This window comes from Procambarus clarkii, chromosome 80, assembly GCF_040958095.1.
Source record: "Procambarus clarkii isolate CNS0578487 chromosome 80, FALCON_Pclarkii_2.0, whole genome shotgun sequence".
Taxonomy (NCBI): domain Eukaryota; kingdom Metazoa; phylum Arthropoda; class Malacostraca; order Decapoda; family Cambaridae; genus Procambarus; species Procambarus clarkii.
In genome coordinates this window covers 22,379,611-22,400,703 of record NC_091229.1, presented here as the reverse complement: position 1 = coordinate 22,400,703, position 21,093 = coordinate 22,379,611, and the positions used below count along the sequence as shown (strand labels likewise).

General features: G+C 46.6%; 2 protein-coding genes across 3 annotated transcripts in view; one reads left to right on the top strand and one right to left on the bottom strand.

Moving 5' to 3' along the window:
- LOC123746312 (uncharacterized) overlaps positions 1-21,093 on the bottom strand; it is a 132,604-nt gene that overhangs the window by 50,620 nt on the left and 60,891 nt on the right. The window contains exon 2 of the mRNA XM_069314929.1: positions 7,280-7,313. Coding sequence (XP_069171030.1) covers positions 7,280-7,313 — 34 coding nt within the window. The remainder of the gene's footprint in view (positions 1-7,279; positions 7,314-21,093) is intronic.
- LOC123746307 (uncharacterized) lies at positions 147-7,132 on the top strand. 2 transcript variants are annotated; one of them, XM_045727695.2, is made up of 2 exons: positions 147-385; positions 4,928-7,132. In XM_045727695.2, the coding sequence occupies exons 1-2, from the start codon at positions 323-325 to the stop codon at positions 6,581-6,583; spliced, it is 1,719 nt and encodes a 572-aa protein (XP_045583651.2). In that variant the 5' UTR covers positions 147-322; the 3' UTR covers positions 6,584-7,132. The 2 variants fall into 2 exon arrangements, with proteins under 2 accessions (XP_045583651.2, XP_045583652.2); XM_045727696.2 differs by lacking the exon at positions 147-385 and adding an exon at positions 964-1,235.

Sequence of the window (21,093 nt, the reverse complement as noted above, 5' to 3'; positions counted from 1 at the left end):
ATATGTACGTACGCGATGTATATACACGTGAACGTACGTGCGTACTATGATGGTGACTTACTATAAATACAGCCAAGAGGGGAAGTTTCCCGACTCTCTCCCCGGGGGCCGGGAAAAGTCCCCAACGACGGGGCGCATCCTGCCACACCGACATACTATCGCGGGGAGCTTCCGACCACAACCCCAAAAAAAAAAGGCGCCATTGTTGCGTTTTCCCGTAACGTTACTCGGCCCTAAAGTGCTTTTTCTCGTCGCTGCGCAAGCGGACCTTAAGACCGCGGTGACGTCGCTGCGCAAGCGGACCTTTAACCCACCGTGACGTATGTGGGAGGAACCTCACGACGTGCAGCGTAAAATAGACGTCTCGCCCTCGGAGCGATCTAACGTATGCTGGTGTCAGTGGTTTGTTCTACACTATAATGACAGTGGTATATCTTGAGATGGTTATCTTGAGATGATTTCGGGGCTTTTAGTGTCCCCGCGGCCCGGTCCTCGACCAGGCCTCCACCCCCCAGGAAGCAGCCCCTGACAGCTGACTAACACCCAGGTACCTATTTGACTGCTAGGTAACAGGGGCATAGGGTGAAAGAAACTCTGCCCATTGTTTCTCGCCGGTGCCTGGGATCGAACCCGGGACCACAGGATCACAAGTCCAGCGTGCTGTCCGCTCAGCCGACCGGCTCCCATAATACTTTAGATCAGTGGTAGAGCCAAGAAACAACTTCCTTGACTGTCATTTCGTGTTGCTTTATATTTGATCCAGCAGAGTTTATTTATTTATTTATTTATTTATATATACGAAGGTATGCAGGCGAAGGTATGCAATCGACTTGAAAATGGTCCAGGACGGACCGAAACGTCGTCGTCCCTTCAATTTCTAGTGTGTGGTCTGGTCAACAGTCTACAAGAAGGTACATTGGGTTTGTGAGAATACATTGGATAGTACAGTATTTACACTCTTGTAAAGCCACTAGTACACGCAGCGTTTCGGGCAGTTACGCATGTTACGCATGTTAGGCATGTTAGGCTCGGGGTCTTGAAGATACTCGACTACTGGCACCGTGATGCCAGCGCGAGCATCCTGTCCTGGCCTCTGTTGCTGCGGCCGCCGTCTCAGTGTCCCCCAGATCTCCGGCCTCGCTCCTCGCTGTCTCGGCCGCTCCGTCCCACACTCTACCTATACGGGAAGGTAAGGGCTCTCTCTCCCTTACGCACCTTCCTACGTGGTAGTGAAGGTCTTTTTTTGCGCCTCGGCTATACTACCTTCATCGTATCAGGTGTTATATATATATTTTAATATTATTGATGTTCGAGTTTTGTGTGTCGTATGACTGGTATTCACAGCCCCCAAACTAGGGGCCTGGCAGCTGAGTGGACGGCGCTCGGGATTCGTAGTCTTGAGGTTCCGGGTTCGATCCTAGGTGGAGGCGGAAACAAATGAGCGGAATTTCTTTCATCCTGACCCCCCCTCCCCCTGATCACCTAGCAGTAAATAGGTGCCTGGGAGTTAGACAGCTGCTACGGGCTGCTTCCTGGGGGTGTGTAACAAAACGGAGGCCTGGTCGAGGACAGGGCCGCGGGGACACTAAGCCCCGAAATCATCTCAAGATAACCTCAAGATGATGTTGTGGATGTAGGTGGCTTCCACAGCCTCTTCTTTCAGTGTATTTCACTTGTTAACTCTCCGTACAGAGTATGAGAGCTTTTCCGAACGTTTCTTTGGCTCATTCGGTTTACAGCTTCAATCTATGTCCCCTTGTGAAATTTTTGTCTCGCCTTAAAGAAGCTGGCTTTGTCCACCTTGCCTATTCTCATCAATATCTTCTATGTAGTGATCATATCCCCTCTGTTCCTTCTCTTGGGTTGAAGGATTGAGTTCCTACAACCTGTTCTCGTAGCTTAGTCCTCTTGTGTCAGAGGATTTTCCTAACCGGGGAAAGGTTAGTTTTGGGCTCCAGGACTCTCTGAAGGGTTATTAAGGCCGCTTTACTAAACTCTGAACAAACTGACACAACAAATTGTCATCTACACTTCAGTGGAAATGAACATTCCATTCACTAGGGCTGTAGGAGACTTGAACTATGGCCTCCACACGTGTGAGAAACTTTCCTTGAACAAATCCACAAGGACCGTGACGAGGATTCGAACCTGCGTCCGGGAACATCCCAGACACTGCCTTAATTCGTTATCGAATCGAATCCTCGTCAAGGCCCTTGTGGATTTGTTCACTTGATGCATCACGTCAGTGTGATCTCTGTGTGTAAATTTTCGTTATTAACACTACTCATAACCCAGTCGATAGAGCTTAGGCCTCGCACGCATGGGGGTTCAGGGTTCGAGCCTCCTGCAGCCCAGGTGAATGGAAACTTTCACAAGTACACTGGAGTTTGGGGCAGTGAAGGCTCCTGAGTTTACACCCACCACCTGGCAAGCTCTCCAAATAATAATGATAATTCCTGATTTACAGCCAAGAGTAGAAACTCTTTCCTCTCCAGCAGGAGAGTTCTGTGATGGTGTGATGGTGGTGGTGGTGGTGGTGTGATGGTGATGTTGGTGATGGTGGTGGTGGTGGTGGTGGTGTGATGGTGATGTTGGTGATGGGGTCAGTCCAGAGTAACAACGATGACATCTTATGAACACCTTTAGTATACATTGATCGTTCAATTTTCCCTGAGCTAGCATTATTATTAGTATCAAGTCTCGGTTCTTAGTGTCAAGTCTCAGTTCTTAGTGTCAAGTCTCAGTTCTTAGTGTCAAGTCTCAGTTCTTAGTGTCAAGTCTCAGTTATTAGTGTCAAGTCTCAGTTCTTAGTGTCAAGTCTCAGTTCTTAGTGTCAAGTCTCAGTTCTTAGTGTCAAGTCTCAGTTCTTAGTGTCAAGTTTCAGTTCTTAGTGTCAAGTCTCAGTTCATAGTGTCAAGTCTCAGTTCTTAGTCTCAAGTCTCAGTTCTTAGTGTCAAGTCTCAGTTCTTAGTGTCAAGTCTCAGTTCTTAGTGTCAAGTCTCAGTTCTTAGTGTCAAGTCTCAGTTCTTAGTCTCAAGTCTCAGTTCTTAGTGTCAAGTCTCAGTTCATAGTGTCAAGTTTCAGTTCTTAGTGTCAAGTTTCAGTTCTTAGTGTCAAGTCTCAGTTATTAGTGTCAAGTCTCAGTTCTTAGTCTCAAGTCTCAGTTCTTAGTGTCAAGTCTCAGTTCATAGTGTCAAGTTTCAGTTCTTAGTGTCAAGTTTCAGTTCTTAGTGTCAAGTCTCAGTTATTAGTGTCAAGTCTCAGTTCTTAGTCTCAAGTCTCAGTTATTAGTGTCAAGTCTCAGTTCTTAGTGTCAAGTCTCAGTTCTTAGTCTCAAGTCTCAGTTATTAGTGTCAAGTCTCAGTTATTAGTGTCAAGTCTCAGTTCTTAGTGTCAAGTCTCAGTTATTAGTGTCAAGTCTCAGTTCTTAGTCTCAAGTCTCAGTTATTAGTGTCAAGTCTCAGTTCTTAGTGTCAAGTCTCAGTTCTTAGTGTCAAGTCTCCATGAACGCACCGATGTAATGCTTTGAACGGGTTCGATTGCCTTATACAACACTTTGTTTATTTTGTTTATTATTTTCTTTAAGCTAAACGACACATTTTCTGTTCGGGAGTCTTGAAAATCACTGAAGATCGGATGATTTTCTTGCCAGACTAAGATCAGTTTAGACATTGTTCATATTTTAGATAATACAAGCGGATAGGTTGATCTGATTGTGGCTTTAGGAAACATCTGTCTGGTAGCCGGTCGGCCGAGCGGACAGCACGCTGCGCTTGTGATCCTGTGGTCCTGGGATCGATCCCGGGCCGGCGAGAAACAATGAGCAGAGTTCCTTTCACCCTATGCCCCTGTTACCTAGCAGTAAAATAGGTACCTGGGTGTTAGTCAGCTGTCACGGGCTGCTTCCTGGAGGTGGAGGCCTGGTCGAGGACCGGGCCGCGGGGACACTAAGCCCCGAAATCATCTCAAGATAACCTCAAGATAGCCACATGTGAAGCCACTTGTTTGGTGGTTAATTGAAGAGGGAAGAAGCTGCGAGGGCGGGGCCTTTGGTGGACATAAAGACATTCAGACCAATCACATCTCTCTTGTACTTGGGAGTCTCGAGGTACGACACTAACCAAGATGCAATAACACACAGAAATCACAATAGCGTGATGCATCAAATGAACAAATCCACAAGGGCCGTGACGAGGATTCGAACCTACGTCCGAGAGCATCAGTCGATTAAGGCAGCGTCTGGGATGCTCTCGAACGTAGACCCAACCACTTGGAGTGGACGGTAGAGCGACGGTCTCGCTTCATGCAGGTCGGCGTTCAATCCCCGACCGTCCAAATGGTTGGGCACCATTCCTTCCCCACCCCCGTCCCATCCCAAATCCTTATCCTGACCCCCTTCCAAATGCTATATAGTCGAAGTGGCTTGGCGCTTTCCCCTGATAATTTCTTCCTCTCGAACGTAGGTTCGAACCCTCGTCACGGCCCTTGTGGATGTGTTCATAAGCTGCAACAGGTTTGGTTCTCATAGTTGCTATTTCTGTGTCGGAGTTTTACCCCCTAGCCATACTGACAACTGTCATGACGACGATTCTAATTAGAAAATCAGTAGGAGTCGTGATGAGGATTCGAACCTATGCTCAAGCACACACCTTAGACAACTAGGTCACGACATGGTAAAAAGGATTGTAAAATGGGATCTACTGAATCCACGAGGGTTCCTGAGGCTTCCACTGAAGCCGAACTCGGGTTTTCTTATTGATATATAACATTAATGTGATTTCTCTGTACTATTTAATTGCCATTAATTGAATAAATGATATAATAGTCAAGATTATTGCAATTTTTATATAATTAGTAGCTATTTATTTTTTTTTAGAACCTGCTGCTAAAATGTAATATAATTTTTTCATTAATGACATTTTTACAGGAACTTGGAGTGTTCCAGGAGGTAGAGAGAGTCGCCAGCCACGCCCTGCCAGCCCAGGGTGACACCTGCTTCAGTAGTGTAGTACTATCATGGTCTGGCCTTCTGCTGATGGCCCGCTACCTGGCTCCGTCAAGCCTAGTGTCCTGGGTTGTGGGGGCTGTGCTCCTCATCCCGCTCTTCGCCCACCCTGGAACACAGGGCTTGGAGTTGCAGCCTTCCAGCGAGCCCGCAGCACCAGGCGCGCTGTGCTGGGAGCAGATCCAGCAGGAATACTACAGTGAAAAGTCTAACTCTTCGGGTGGTCCCTTTATATTCAGTGAATGTGCACAGTGTTGCGACAGAATTATTCTTAAAGCCAAGCAGTTGGACTGGATCAGACTTTCCACCTGTGGCAGCAAGACGCTCACATGTTTTCTCAGATTCCCAGACATAAGCGATCGTCTCACTCAAGACATCTTCTGGCTGACATCGAGCGGAGACGACGTGCTCCTCTATATGGGGAACTCCTCTCAAGTGGTCGTCAACTGGGATTACCTCACAGGTGGACAGAAATTACTTGAAATCGTCTTCCTGTTCCTTGGTGTGGTGGTGCTCATGACGACGTGTGCAGGCAACACCCTCGTACTGGCTACCATGCTCAGCAGCCCGGACAGAAGTGATCCTTGGTGGATTGTCCGCACCAGCCTCGCCATCGCCGACCTTCTGTGCGGGGTGTTTGTCATGGGTCTGGCTCTTCATAACTGCCAGTGTCTCATGACCAACCACCTGCGTTTCTCAGAGCTGGAGCACTCACTCGGTGATCTGGGCTTTCATGACGGCCTATTCAACCCGCTCTTTGTCCGACGGGGTTACTCCAGTTTCTGTGGCATTGTATTCGCGGTGACGTCTGTGATGTCCATGCAGTGCCTTGGCTGGTTGGCGCTCGAGAGATTCATGCTTTGCAAGTATCCATTGGAAAACAAAATTCTTACGTCTGCAAGAGTTAAACTGGCGGTTCTCATCATGTGGATAATCTCATTAGTCTTCCCGCTCATCATTGTTTCGACGGGAGAGCTTCCGTGGTGCAGTTTCTTCGACCCTGTCACCAAGCTGACTTTTGTTGTTCCCAAAGACACAAGATTTAGAGCGAGTCACGTTGCGTTTGTGATACTAAGTGTTTACCTCGCTGGGCTGTTCCTCTTCACCGTCATCGCCTCCCTGCAGGCCATGACCATATTCCGCATCAGATCCCGAGAGGAGTTGGACGAGGTAATCGGCAACATCCCGCTCTTCTTGGCCAAGCAGCAAGAGAAGGAGGACCGCAGCATCCTCAGAACAATGCGGTTAATGCTGGTGACGTACCTCGTCTCCGTTGTCCCACAGGTCTTCCTCTTCATTCCAGGCCTCAAGACCCATGTTCGCTTCCTATACTTCATATTCTGGTGGACTTTCGTCTTAAGTTCCTCCTGGAATTGGTACATATACAACATGCGAAGCACCTTTTTCAAGGCCCATCTGATCAAGATGGTGTTAAGATCTCCTTGGCTTCCACAGTTTCTGGAGACGAGACTGAGAATGAGGATACCGCTAGCCTCCACCCTCACCCTGGACTGGGGCTCAGTCTGGCACGAACTAGACGCTGTAATCAAGAAGAAAGAGCACCGGCCCATCAGCTAGATCCTGGAGTGAATGACTGAGTGCATGCACAGTAATATTACCACATACTGGAGAGAGATATGATAAGAAGTGTAAAATAACTCCAATGAAACGTCTGGGGGCCCCATAACCACAATTAGAGACCACAGTGTAAACATCAGAGGCCCAAGACTTTACAATTTCCTCCCGCCAAAAACTGTAGCTGGAACCACAGTGGAAGTTTTGCATCAGAGAATTGGACAAGTTTCTGTTGGGGTTGCCGGGCATTGCCAGGATACTACACCAACACTGCCATTCACTGCCGGCTCAGCCTGGCTGTGATGGCTACGTGGGGCTGTAAGGCCACGAAGACACAGTCTCACAGACCAGGCTGGACTCGTCAGGGAAGGCTGGCCCTAAGTCAGGTTGCGGGAATGGATAATTCCCGCAGAATTATCTCGTCAGTTATAATTCTCGTCAGAATACGTATTGTATAAAAGAATACATACAATACATACTGCTTGTATCAAAGATTATATACTGATTGAAAACATTGTAAATGATTTATTCAATTAAAACATTTTGACGGGTTTTTAGTTTTCATTTAATACTATTTCCACTCAAATATGTACTTTAATGCACCGCTGATACGAGAAGATATCGTACCGTTATAACTTGCGGATACTGTACCGCTATTATGTCTAGATATTCTACCGTTATCTTACCAGGATACTTTACCTTATCATGCCAGGATATTGCACCGTTATAATTCCTGAAAATGTAAAGTAAATCATTAAATAATTACAAATTAAGTAAATAAATTAAGTAATTATTAAATAATAATAGGTAAACAATAAATAAGATTATCAGGTACCAAACTTGTTATCATACTTGAATAAAATATATGTATACTTAGCAAATCGCTGTCATAGAGTTATACATAATAATAGAGCACACGTTAGAGGGTGTATTGGCCCATAAGAGGCAGCTCCTATGTATATCCATCCAAACTTATCCATAATATATATAAAGTGTGTCCAACGCTTGAAACAATGAAACAATGCAGCGAGCCCATGTGTACTATATACCGACTGTCTCCTAAATGGGCATGTGAAGGCCTAGATGAAATTTACCACGAAACGTAATGCATTTTTATTTAATGCATTCCGTTTTGTGTCGAGAGAGAAAGAGAGAGAGAGAGAGAGAGAGAGAGAGAGAGAGAGAGAGAGAGAGAGAGAGAGAGAGAGAGAGAGAAAGAGAGAGAGAGATCTTCATATACAAGTCGAGTGGTATTCTTAGTCTTGTAGAATATGGCGCACTGCATCTTTTGTTTAGTGTCCTTAGGGGTCAAGACTTCTAGACACAAGATCTGTAGTCTTGTGCAGGAACTAAAGAGATATTTCAGCTGCAGAGTTAGATATGGATAGGTCCTGAAGTGTTGACTTCTCCATAGTGGTTCACCTTCCTCTTGTTGATATCTTCCTAATACCTATTGGAGTAATGTGTACAAGGACTTGCTTGCTCTCTCTCTCTCTCACTAGGGCTGTGAGAGAGGATGCGTCTGTGTTGACATTCAAGTCATGATTCTGTGCATTCACGACTTTGCAAGTTGCCTTCACGTCATCAATATACATACACCTACATACCCTTCGGTGCTGATCAAGCACCGAACGGTAGAGTATCCGTCTGTCAACGGTACAGACAGCTTCTGTCAACGGTACAGACAGCTTCTGTCTGTCAACGGTACAGTTTCCTGGCCTTATAACCGTACAGTATCCTGGCATGACAACGGCCTGGTATGATACCTACATAAGTTTCGGTACTGACCAAGCAGGTGGAGAGGCCAAGAGGACGCCCCCACCTTTTAGCTGTTTCCACAGGTTATCTTGAGGTTATCTTGAGATGATTTCGGGGCTTTTTTTTTAGTGTCCCTGCGGCCCGGTCCTCGACCAGGCCTCCACCCCCGGGAAGCAGCCCGTGACAGCTGACTAACACCCAGGTACCTATTTTACTGCTAGGTAACAGGGACATAGGATGAAAGAAACTCTGCCCATTGTTTCTCGCCGGCGCCTGGGATCGAACCCAGGACCACAGGATCACAAGTCCAGCGTGCTGTCCGCTCGGCCGACCGGCTCTCCAGGGAAACAGCAAAATCCATCAAGTGCAGGTGACTTTAAGTTCAATTCACCTTTGTTCCCATAGTGTCTGAGACGCATGGCCCCCTGGGGTAGGAGCACCTTGGGATTCCTCAAAGAATTGGATTCCAGGGTCATTGACATCACCAGAGACCCAAGAGCTGCCAGTTTCCTGTTCCAGCGCTTCAGTGTGAGCTCGAAAACTTATGATAACCATCTTTGTACCCTATATGTAACTCCTTTTTTCTAACAAAGTTCAAATAAAACAAATATGTATGTGTACATACAAAAGAATGGGGTTGGTATTAGAAGATAATATTAGTGTTCAGTGAGAAACCACAAGGCCTTCTCTGAATACTTTTTATTTTCTTCTCCGAAGCTATGGGTCCCCACATTGGCACCAGAGGTGGTACCCTCCCAAACTTTATAATATATATATATATATATATATATATATATATATATATATATATATATATATATATATATATATATATATATATATATATATATATATATATATAATATATATGCGAACAAGCCAGAATGGTCCCCTGGACAATATGCAACTGAAAACTCACACCCCAGAAGTGACTCGAACCCATACTCCCAGAAGCAACGCAACTGGTATGTACAAGACGCCTTAATCCACTTGACCATCACGACCGGACATAATGAGGTGATAGCCGAGGCTATTTGAACCACCCCACCGCCGGCACTCGGATAGTTATCTTGGGCATAGCATTTTACCAAATCACCTCATTCTTAGGGGCACACGTGAGGAACACAAATGCGAACAAGCCAGAATGGTCCCCTGGACAATATGCAACTGAAAACTCACACCCCAGAAGTGACTCGAACCCATAATCCACTTGACTCGTGATGGTCAAGTGGATTAAGGCGTCTTGTACATACCAGTTGCGTTGCTTCTGGGAGTATGGGTTCGAGTCACTTCTGGGGTGTGAGTTTTCAGTTATAAATATATATATATATATATTATATATATATATATATAAATATATATATATATTAAATATATATATTATATATATATTATATATATATATATATATATATATATATATATATATATATATATATATATATATATATATATATATATATATATATATATATATAACACGCTGATGGCTTGAATGCTTTCGTATTTTTAAACGCGTCTGAAGATTTGATTGAATTAATTGATTTTAAATTAATATCCCATATAAATGTCTTTTTTTGTATTGCTGTTGTATTATTCAGTCTTGCATTAACTACAACGATTTTATAAAAGTTTGCAATTTCTATTTAAGTGTTAATGCACTATATGTAAAATGCTGGAGACTGGTATTTTGTTAATTATTTTAACCAAGAAGAACATCCCTCCCGCCTGTAGAAAGAAATCCTACAGCCTCTTGAAGAGGTTACTACGATAACCATTCTCTGACACTAAGTCAACACACAGTAACTCAAGGCTCAGGGGTGCCAGTGATATCTCCTCCTTAGTGAAGTGCCTCAAAAGACAATACCAAACTAACGAGAAAGATGAAAACAGATCACAGTACTCCAAGACAACTTAGATAAACGAATTTATTGCCAGAGAGATGGCTGCCAGAATTTAATCCAAACTAAAGCAATGTAATGAGAATAGAATCGTGTGGCAGAAGACCGACTGGGCAATAACCAATAGCTCTCGTGGTAAAAATAAAGGAAAAAAATATCACATGACAGCAGACATACACAACAAAATTACCACGGGCTCAAAACACTAGAACCCTACCAACACAGGCTGTGAAGAAGACCCGAGGCTATCTTCAAGAAGGTGAGTGCTTTACACAAGGTACTTGTGAGACCCTTGCTGGATCCTGTAGGCTAATCTTAGTTCTAGAACTGCCACCTACAATAGGCTAATCTTGTCTGCTTTACACAAGGTACTTGTGAGGACTTTGATGGAACCTGTAGGCTAATCTTAGTTCTTGAACTGCCACCCACAATAGGCTAGTCTTGTCTGCTTTACACAAGGTACTTGTGAGGACCTTGATGGAACCTGTAGGCTAATCTTAGATCTAGAACTGCCACCCACAATAGGCTAGTCTTGTCACGGGTCCTCCACCTACAGAACCACACAACGAAACTTAGAATCGATCAAAGTCTGACCCCCAGAGCCGAGAGAATTAGACTTGACAATGATGCGAAATTCAATTTCAAATAGTTTCTTTATTATGCACCCCATACTCATCCCATGGGCTGTGGTGGAAAGGGTTAGAGGATGCGAAAGACAAGGAAGAGGCACAACGTGTTCAAGATGTCCCAAGATTTTCGGGGTGATTGACAAGCTGATAACTCAAGACATTAAAGAAGATAACGAGATAATTAAGACATCATGGTTGGGAAGCTAGAGAGCCAGACAGGAGGAAAAACATGGCAACAGTTCCCAAACGCCGGGTTAGCAGAGGTCAGGTGTATGCAGGCCGTGTCCTCGTGGCGGCTCCAGACATCTACCGGTATATATAAGACTTGGGGAGGATCAAGATGCTCACTTGTTATCTCAAGAGCGTCGTGAAGATGAACGCGGTGAGTTGGGAACAGTGCCATACCTGCTGGCCCTTAGTAAGACAGGCTGAGGCACAGTGCCATACCTTCTGGGTCTTAGTAGACAGGCTGAGGCACAGTGCCTTACCTGCTGGCCCTTAGTAAGACAGGCTGAGGCACAGTGCCATACCTTCTGGGTCTTAGCAGACAGGCTGAGGCACAGTGCCTTACCTGCTGGCCCTTAGTAGACAGGCTGAGGCACAGTGCCATACCTTCTGGGTCTTAGTAGACAGGCTGAGGCACAGTGCCTTACCTGCTGGCCCTTAGTAGACAGGCTGAGGCACAGTGCCTTACCTGCTGGCCCTTAGTAGACAGGCTGAGGCACAGTGCCTCACCTGCTGCCTCTTAGTAGACAGGCTGAGGCACAGTGCCTCACCTGCTGCCTCTTAGTAAGACAGGTTAGGGCACAGTGCCATACCTGCTGGCCCTTAGTAAGACAGGCTGAGGCACAGTGCCATACCTTCTGGGTCTTAGTAGACAGGCTGAGGCACAGTGCCTCACCTGCTGCCTCTTAGTAAGACAGGCTAAGGCACAGTGCCTCACCTGCTGCCTCTTAGTAAGACAGGTTAGGGCACAGTGCCTTACCTGCTGGCCCTTAGTAAGACAGGCTGAGGCACAGTGCCTTACCTGCTGGCCCTTAGTAGACAGGCTGAGGCACAGTGCCTCACCTGCTGCCTCTTAGTAAGACAGGCTAAGGCACAGTGCCTTACCTGCTGGCCCTTAGTAAGACAGGCTGAGGCACAGTGCCTTACCGGCATGGGCAAATATTTTCGTACATCTGGACACACTAGTTCAGTCTAACGGCAATGCAACACACGGTACCGTAGGTCAGGCGCCGTAGGTCAGGCGCCGTAGGTCAGGCGCCGTAGGTCAAGTGCTGTAGGTCAGGCGCCGTAGGTCAGGCGCCGTAGGTCAAGTGCCGTAGGTCAGTTGAAGGTCAGCTGCGTATATGTTGGGGAGAGTGGCGGAAGGTGAGGTGCTGTCGTCTGGCACGCCGCCTGGCAGTGCCGCCTCCTGTTCCATGTAGCCAACAATCCTGATCTGAATGTTGATGTTTCAATTGCTGTGTTGCAGGTAACGTTGCTGTGGTTGGGGTTGACGACGGTGATCGCTGCTCCTCAGTACTTTGTACCATCGCCCCCAGCGCCTCCTCAACCAACCTACGGCACCCCAGCACCTATCCGACCATCCTACGGCACCCCAGCACCTCCCCGACCAACTTACGGCACTCCAGCACCTACCCGACCATCCTACGGCACCCCAGCACCTACCCGACCAACCTACGGAACCCCAGCACCTACCCGACCAACTTACGGCACCCCAGCACCTACCCGACCAACTTACGGCACCCCAGCACCTCCCCGACCAACTTACGGCACTCCAGCACCTACCCGACCATCCTACGGCACCCCAGCACCTACCCGACCATCCTACGGCACCCCAGTACCTCCCCGACCAACTTACGGCACCCCAGCACCTCCCCGACCAACTTACGGCACCCCAGCGCCTCCCCAACCAACGTATGGAACCCCAGCACCTACCCGACCATCCTACGGAACCCCAGCACCTACCCGACCATCCTACGGCACCCCAGCACCTCCCCAACCATCCTACCGTCCCCCAGCACCTACCCGACCAACCTACGGCACCCCAGCACCTACCCGACCATCCTACGGAACCCCAGTTCCACCAATCTACGGCACTCCAGAAGCCGCGAAATCCCAGGTTGAGATCGTAACTGACGAGCGCGAGGGACCTGACGCGGAGGGAAACTACAGCTTCAACTTCGCGGGAGCTGACGGCACCAGTCGTCAGGAGCAGGGCGCCCCCCAGGGAGAGACTGGCGCCGTGGCTACCCAGGGAGGATGGTCGTGAGTATCCGTGTCCCTCGACGCCTCAGTCTGGCAATTCTAGGTGTATGAATGATCTTTCTCGCCCCCTTTTTGGGGAGATTGGCACCTTCCTCTCACTAGCGATGCCTTCGGCTCCTGTCAGTGGAGCTGGTAACTGTACTTTCATCGTCATATAATTGTTACTAGAGTTTAGCTGTCTTCAATGGGAGATTATACAGTCCTACAGCAAGGTAGGAAAACAAAAGACAATTATGTCTTGAAAACACATATTTAACCGTTCACAATAGAGTTGAAATGTGTTTCTTAACTCTTAAAGGCGCGTTTTGGGACAATTGACGGTTTTCACTAAATAATGAGTTGGATTCTGCCTATACATCCCTGTAAATGTAAAGTTTTGACATCTTTCTGGCTTGTATTATCCGATTAGAATGTAAAAAGTTTTTATTATATTTTAAATGTCATAACCTGAAATAATTATTTAAGCTTGTGGTATTACAGTGACAAAATTTGAAGCACAGATATCGGTATAAGATTTAATATAAATTCTATATATCCAAAGATATATGTGGAATTTACTTTAAATATTGTGCATATTTGCTCACGTGGAGAAAAATTAAATATAATTTTGTTCTAATATTTTTAGATTTGCATATAACAGAGTAAAGGAGGGCTGAGTTAATGGCACATTTTAAGGGTTAAAAACACTAGTATAGCTGTTCACACTTTAACTGCATTGTGATAATATACTCATGATGATATACTCAAATACTCATGATGATAAACGACTCACCACACATTGTTCAGCCTGGCGGGTCGTGGAATTAATAATTCCCTGCAAGGTGAACATTATCATATATAGGAAGTAGTACACATATATCTGTTGTAAACCTGCGTCTTTTGTTGTCTCCTGGCCACAGGTTCACCTTCCCCGACGGCACTCCGGGTCAGTTCACCTTCGTGGCCGACGCTAATGGCTTCAATGTGAAGTCCGACCTGCTGCCCGTGGGTCCGCCCTTGCCTGCTCACGCCATTGCCCAGATCGAGGCAGCTAAAAAGGAGGCAGAAGCTGCAGCCGCTGCAGCCGCTTCTCCTCCTGCACCAGTGAACAATTATATATAAATTTAGACATCTGACTTTCTGTTCAAAATTGTTGTATAAGAACTGTGTCTAGAGGTTAGCTGTTTCAAGGCTCCTTCGACATTTGATATTAATTATTGTTCATGCTGAATAATTCTCAAATTTCACTAAGTTTCCAAGCTGTCTTGAGTTTTCTGTCTGAAAGATCATAAGACTTAGAGATGGAGGTCTGAGACTTTGCGGTGCCTTGGCTGCCTCGCAAGACTACAAGTCTGGTTTTCAACTAGCCGTTGGTCATATCACTAATTTTTAACTGCCTTTAATCTTTTTATATAAAATACAATTGCCTTCAGTCACGTACATAGCATTTAGCTGTTTTCATTGTGGTATATAAGCTATCTTCAACTGTCTTCAACCAGGCGAGGAGTCACAATAACGTGACTGAAAAATGTTGGCCCAACCACACACTAGAAAGTGAAGGGACGACGACGTTTCGGTCCGTCTTGGACCATTCTCAAGTCGATTGTGAGACTTGACACAAGAATGGTCCAGGACGGACCGAAGCCTCGTCGTCCCTTCACTTTCTAGTGTGTGGTTTGGTCAACTGTCTTCAACCACCAATTATCAGCTTCCTGCGCCATTATGATGCTTGAGATCTCTGTCACTCTGCGACTTCTTGCCTGCTTGCTCACCTGGATTATCTTACTAGTTACCTTCCATGTTTGATTGAGCCTCCGGCCGCCAGGGGCTTTGAGTGCATATATATGTTACTTAACTTTAAATTATAATCGTTGTATATATTATGCAGTACTGAATCATTAAATAATAATTCAATGTACTTTTTTTCCTTGCCAATTTATGTGACTCATTTTATCCCATTCACGGATACATAGCACCAATTTAAAATTAGAATATTCATACTTAATGTGCTGTTTTAGCCTCTTGGGTCGTCGGTAGTAGTAGCGAAGCCTGAAAGTTTGGACGAAGCTTGAGAACAAGAAGCCTCTTTCAATTTGCGAGCAAGCAGGAGGCTGCTAAGGTACAGATCATTCGAGTGCTGATGCGAGCCCACATGTGCTTGACGTCAGGGACAACACATCAGGTGCAGACGCTCCAGAAATCAACACGGGGGGGGGGGGGGGGAAGCGAATGAAAGGTTATGGTAGGAGCCAGTAGGACCTGGGGGGACCTGGCTCCCCCCAAGGACCTTTCCCTTGGGGGGGAGCTTTTGTAAGTAGTAATTATCAAAAGACGTCGCCAAAGGGACGTCCTTTGTAGTCACAGGTAACCTACTACTCAACCCATCTAACCTCACTACCACACCACAGAAGGGCGTTGCTTCTCCCAGGGGGGGTACCTGGCAGTCTTGTCAGGAAACACCCCCTCTTCTTCCCCACTCTTCATCTGTCTCTCCCTCACCCTCTTCAAACAGAGGAAAAAACCCTCCCCTTTTTTTTCTCCTCCCTTCTTCCCCCCCCCCCTCTCTCTCCACTTTGATTGGTACCAATAGGACGGTCTTCGAGCTGTCAATATGACTATGCCGTACCCTCAGACCATTCACCCTGCAAAGTTGGGTGAGGCTAATATATATATATATATATCGTTCTGAAGAAATATAAATATATAAATAAAATAGAAGGCATCTATAAATACTTTTCAGGAAAAGACATGTTAATATGATATAAATTGGTGGTGAACAAAACAGGGGGAAATTTTAGCCCACACGTGTAACAAATAATAATTTATTTATAATTTAAAATTACACCACTGTATAATTAAAATAAATAATTACATTTAAGCACTGAATATCTCCAAAGCCGTCAAGGTCACTTGCTTGTGGAGTCGTAGTTATTGTGGAAGTTAGGTTATGAGTCAGGTTAGGGATATAAGCAGCAAGGATCACACAGCAGTTAAGATAAAAAGCATCTTAATGCTCAATAAGCAAGAATCTAAAGCAAGCACGCCTAAAATCTTAAGACAGCAAGGACCGAATGCAGTTAAATAATGAACACTGCTATTTTCAAAGGCAGTCATAATGTTAATCATTACCAGGCAGTTAGGAACCGCACAACGCTAGCTAAAGGCAGGTCAGTTATAGTCTCGTCTCACACACTGAAAAGTTGAAGGCAGCGTGGAAAGTCATCAACTTTTAAAGACTAGATACCAAAGACAATAAATAAAAGGTGAGAGCCAGGGTGGTTTATGCCAGGACCGGAAAGATGTCTCCTCCACCTTCAGGTACGTCCATCACACGAGAGCGAACTTGAGTAACAGAAGAGGAGGCAGCTTCAGCATCTCGCTTCACACGAACTGCCTCGATCTGGGCAATGGCGTGGTCAGGCAAGGGCTTGGCCACGGACAGCAGGTCGGACTTCACATTGAAGCCATTAGCGTCGGCCACGAAGGTGAACTGACCCGGAGTGCCGTCGGGGAAGGTGAACCTGTGGCCAGGAGACAACACCAGACGCAGGTTTACAACAGATATATGTGTACTACTTCCTATATATGATAATGTTCACCGTGCAGGGAATTATTAATTCCACGACCCGCCAAGTTGAACAATGTGTGGCGAGTCGTTTATCACGAGTCTGACATATTGCAGTTAGTGTGTAAACAGCTATACAAGTGTTTTCAGGCCCTAAATGCTCTTTTGCCACCGTGCTACAGGGCAGCCCAGTCTGCCAGTTAAGACGCTTACTAAGACTGGCTTGTTTAGCTTCATTCTAGTAAGTTATATTAGTTGAGGTTATAATACTTTCATTGTAACAGGCACTGGGGGAGGCACCAGTGGGCGGAAGGTGTCAATAGCTTCTAACTTTGAGATCATTATAACTAAGAACTGCCAGACTGAGGCGTCGAGGGACACGGATACTTACAACCATCCTCCCTGGGTAGTCACGGCGCCAGTCTCTCCCTGGGGGGCGCCCTGCTCCTGACGACTGGTGCCGTCAGCATCCGCGAAGTTGAAGCTGTATTTGTCCTCTGCGTCAGGTCCATCTCGCTCGTTATTTACGATCACGACCTGAATCTTCGCGGCTAATATAATGCCGCAGATTGGTGGTGGTGATGGAGGAGATCCGTAGATTAGTGGTAGTGTAGTGATGGTAGTGAGACTAAAATGACGTGTCCAGTTGGTGGAGATGGTGGTGGGGAAGGTGGAGGGGAGGAGGTGGGGGTGAGAATTAAGGTGATGACGCTGACTTGCTGTAGGTTAATAGTAGAGGAGCTGCTGTATGTTAGTTGGTAATGGGAGAGGTAGTTATTTTGCTGGGGCCCCGTACAGTGATGGAGGTGGTGATGGGGGAGGTGGTGGTGGTGGTGGGGGAGGAGGTGTTGGTGGTGGTGGAGGAGGAGGAGGAGGAGGAGGTGGTGGGGCCCCGTACAGTGATGGAGGTGGTGATGGGGGAGGTGATGGTGGTGGTGGTGGTGGGGGAGGAGGTGGTGGTGGAGGAAGAGTTGGTGGGGGAGCGTATTTTGGTGGAGGTGGTGGTGGGGGAGGTGGTGGTGGTGGAGGAGGAAGAGTTGGTGGGGGAGCGTATTTTGGTGGAGGTGGTGGTGGGGGAGGTGGTGGTGGTGGAGGAGGAGGAGGAGGAGGAGGAGGAGGAGGCGGTGGTGGTGGAGGAAGAGTTGGTGGGGGACCGTATTTTGGTGATGGTGGAGGTGGTGGTGGTGGAGGAAGAGTTGGTGGGGGACCGTATTTTGGTGATGGAGGTGGTGGTGGAGGCGGTGGTGGTGGAGGAGGTGGTGGTGGTGGTGGAGGAAGAGTTGGTGGGGGACCGTATTGTGGTGATGGTGGAGGTGGTGGTGGAGGCGGTGGTGGTGGAGGAGGTGGTGGTGGTGGTGGAGGAAGAGTTGGTGGGGGACCGTATTGTGGTGATGGTGGAGGTGGTGGTGGAGGCGGTGGTGGTGGTGGAGGTGGCGGTGGAGGAAGAGTTGGTGGGGGAGCGTATTTTGGTGGAGGTGGTGGCGGTGGCGGCAGAGGTTTCGGTGGTGGTGGGGGCAGGTAGGACTGCCCTGGAGGCGACGGTAGAGAGTACTGAGGGGCGGCGATCACCACCGCCAACCCCAACCACACCAACGTCAGCTGAAACAACGAATAAGTCATTTGTTTCGTTATCAACTCACAATTCTTGCTCCAACTGAGTGAGAGCAAGTTATTAACTTCCTACGGATAAGCCGGCAGCAGAAACTGCCATACTCCAGCTCTGCCATACTTGGCTCTGCCGAGACAAACAACCAGTGTATTGAAACTTTATATACGAGCACAAAGACGCTCCAGAAAGCTGAAGAGGCTTAGAACTCTAATGTTTGGGGTCGTGAGATATTCCCACACAAGTTGGCTTAGATTCCAGTCACGTTTATGGAATAGTTTTAGTCGCAATGAATTGTGAACACATGTGTGGGCAGAGTGAAGGGAGAGCAGAGCCTTTTGCTACATGCTTTCCACTTACTTATGGGGCTGTGAACTGTGCCCAGCGTGTGTACCAGGACTAGCTAATGGGGCACTGTGTTCAGTGTGTGTACTGTGACCAGCTAATGGGGCACTGTGCCCAGTGTGTGTACTGTGACCAGCTAATGGGGCACTGTGCCCAGTGTGTGTACTGTGACCAGCTAATGGGGCACTGTGCCCAGTGTGTGTACTGTGACCAGCTAATGGGGCACTGTGTCCAGTGTGTGTACTGTGACCAGCTAATGGGGCACTGTGCCCAGTGTGTGTACTGTGACCAGCTAATGGGGCGCTGTGCCCAGTGTGTATACTGTGACCAGCTAATGGGGCACTGTGCCCAGCGTGTGTACTGTGACCAGCTAATGGGGCACTGTGCCCAACTCACCGCCTTCATCCTGTCGGCGCTCCTGGGGGGTGACAAGTGATGCTCTCCCACCTCCCCGGCCCTTAAATACCCGTATTGCCTGAAAGTATCTTGAAGGTCCTAGCGGGGCGAGACCTGCATAAGTCTGTCCTCGCCTTCGCTGACACCTAACAGTACTTACTTAGCAGTGCTTATGGGGCGTGAAGTCTTGCTCTATATTCCCCACCCACTAGTTTTATCGTTACGATTGCATTACAGCTTAACTATTTTGACGTTCAAATTCATTGTCGAATCTGGCCTAAAGTTGTGGGTGGAGGTTGTGTCCACAACTTCTTCTTTGAGTTGTGTCCACAACTTCTTCCAACCTGTCCACAACTTCTTCTTCTTCTGTGTCCTCAGCTTCTTTTCTTCAGTGTATTCCACTTGCTGACTATCCGTACTGAGTTCCAGTATTTCCTTACATTCATCTGACTCAGTTGCATTTCCAGCTTCAACCTTGATTTGATTGTTGCCGCCGGAGGCGGCTAGTTTGTTGTGCACGCTGTACTCATCCTGTGAGCAGTAGCGCAAGAAAGTTTACAGAGAGCACAAAAGCTCTCTATCAATTATACATAATCTATCAATTATAATGTAATTATACGTTAATGGTAGGTCTTATCGCTAATACATAATTGTTTGAGAAGTGGAGATACTGGAGTTATTAGGAAGCTGCTGTTTGTTTTATTAGTCTTCACAATACACTACTTGTTTCTTAATCTCATATGTCGTTTATCTACTGGGAGTGAAATATGGATACAGTGCAAGGATTTCAGGTATTTTATCTTTAGTAATAAGATAATTTACGTTGTATGCAGGCGAGGAGTCACAATAACGTGACTGAAGTATGTTGACCAGACCACACACTAGAAGTTGAAGGGACGACGACGTTTCGGTCCGTCCTGGACCATTCTCAAGTCGATCATTCTCACAATCGACTTGAGAATGGTCCAGGACGGACCGAAACGTCGTCGTCCCTTCAACTTCTAGTGTGTGGTCTGGTCAACATTTACGTTGTATGATATGGCAACCTAAGGTTTATCTCTAAATGGGTCCATTTTACTACAATCCAAGATATAGGGTTCGAGTGTGTGTCCCTGTCTTTGCCCACACACTTTACACCATCTAGATCCCAGTATAAGCCGAACTGCCACAGATACTTATGGCCAAGTCTTATTCGAGCTGTGACAATGTCTGTTAGTCTGCTGATTTTTGTTACTTGCCCCATACACATGTTTTACTTCACACATTTCATTGTGATAAACAATAGACCTGCTAGGTCCAGTTTGCACTGTTCTACTTTCTTCAAATTCATCCAGGAGTTCTCGTCTGATGACACTTTTTAGGGACCTATTTGATAATTCAAGATTCCGTTCAACACTGTCATTATTTACTGCAACCTTAGCAAGGGCGTCAACTTTATCATGTTCCTGCAGGTCAATGTAAGAAGGAATCCACAACATTTTTATATTTACCCCTTGTTAAGTATGCTAATATATCTATGTCTGGCTTCTGAGACAAGCACGTTATTACTCGATTGCAAACTATTTATTGCTAGTAGTGAGGAAAGGGAGTCGCAAATAATTAAGCTGTCTACTTCAGGGCTTCCACCCGTATCCTCTTGTCCTGTTTTCTCTCAATTTGAAGAGCTGTTCTTGTCCACCTAAAGGAGTAAACCAACTCCTTCATCTCCACCATGTATTCAACCATGACAATGCAGCGGTCACCAGCTCTTGGAGGCATCTTGTGCTTCATTATTTTTTTCCTCTGCCTCATTCTGGGAAAACACCAGGACTAGCGTTGCTGGTGGGTCCTCTCCTCTTAATCTTGTTGGTTCTGTAACATGCTGCTCTAAGAAGTGTTTGTCTGTCATGTCTAAGTTTTTCTCTTCATATCTCGGCACCCCCGATGGGGGGCTTTATTTATACAGTCCTTTTCCTTGTGGTTAATATAGTATAGTGGTTAGCGAGTATAAGAAAAATTGCCAGAACAACCGTAGATCTCTTCAAGAGGAAACTAGATTGTTTTCTTCAAGACGTGCCGGACCA

Bases quoted from the DNA above. Each gene is read 5' to 3' on its own strand.
- LOC123746307 (XM_045727695.2), top strand. From the start codon at position 323: ATGTGGGAGGAACCTCACGACGTGCAGCGTAAAATAGACGTCTCGCCC. The intron at 386-4,927 runs GTATGCTGGTGT...ACATTTTTACAG, and splicing joins CGCCCTCGGAGCGATCTAAC to GAACTTGGAGTGTTCCAGGA.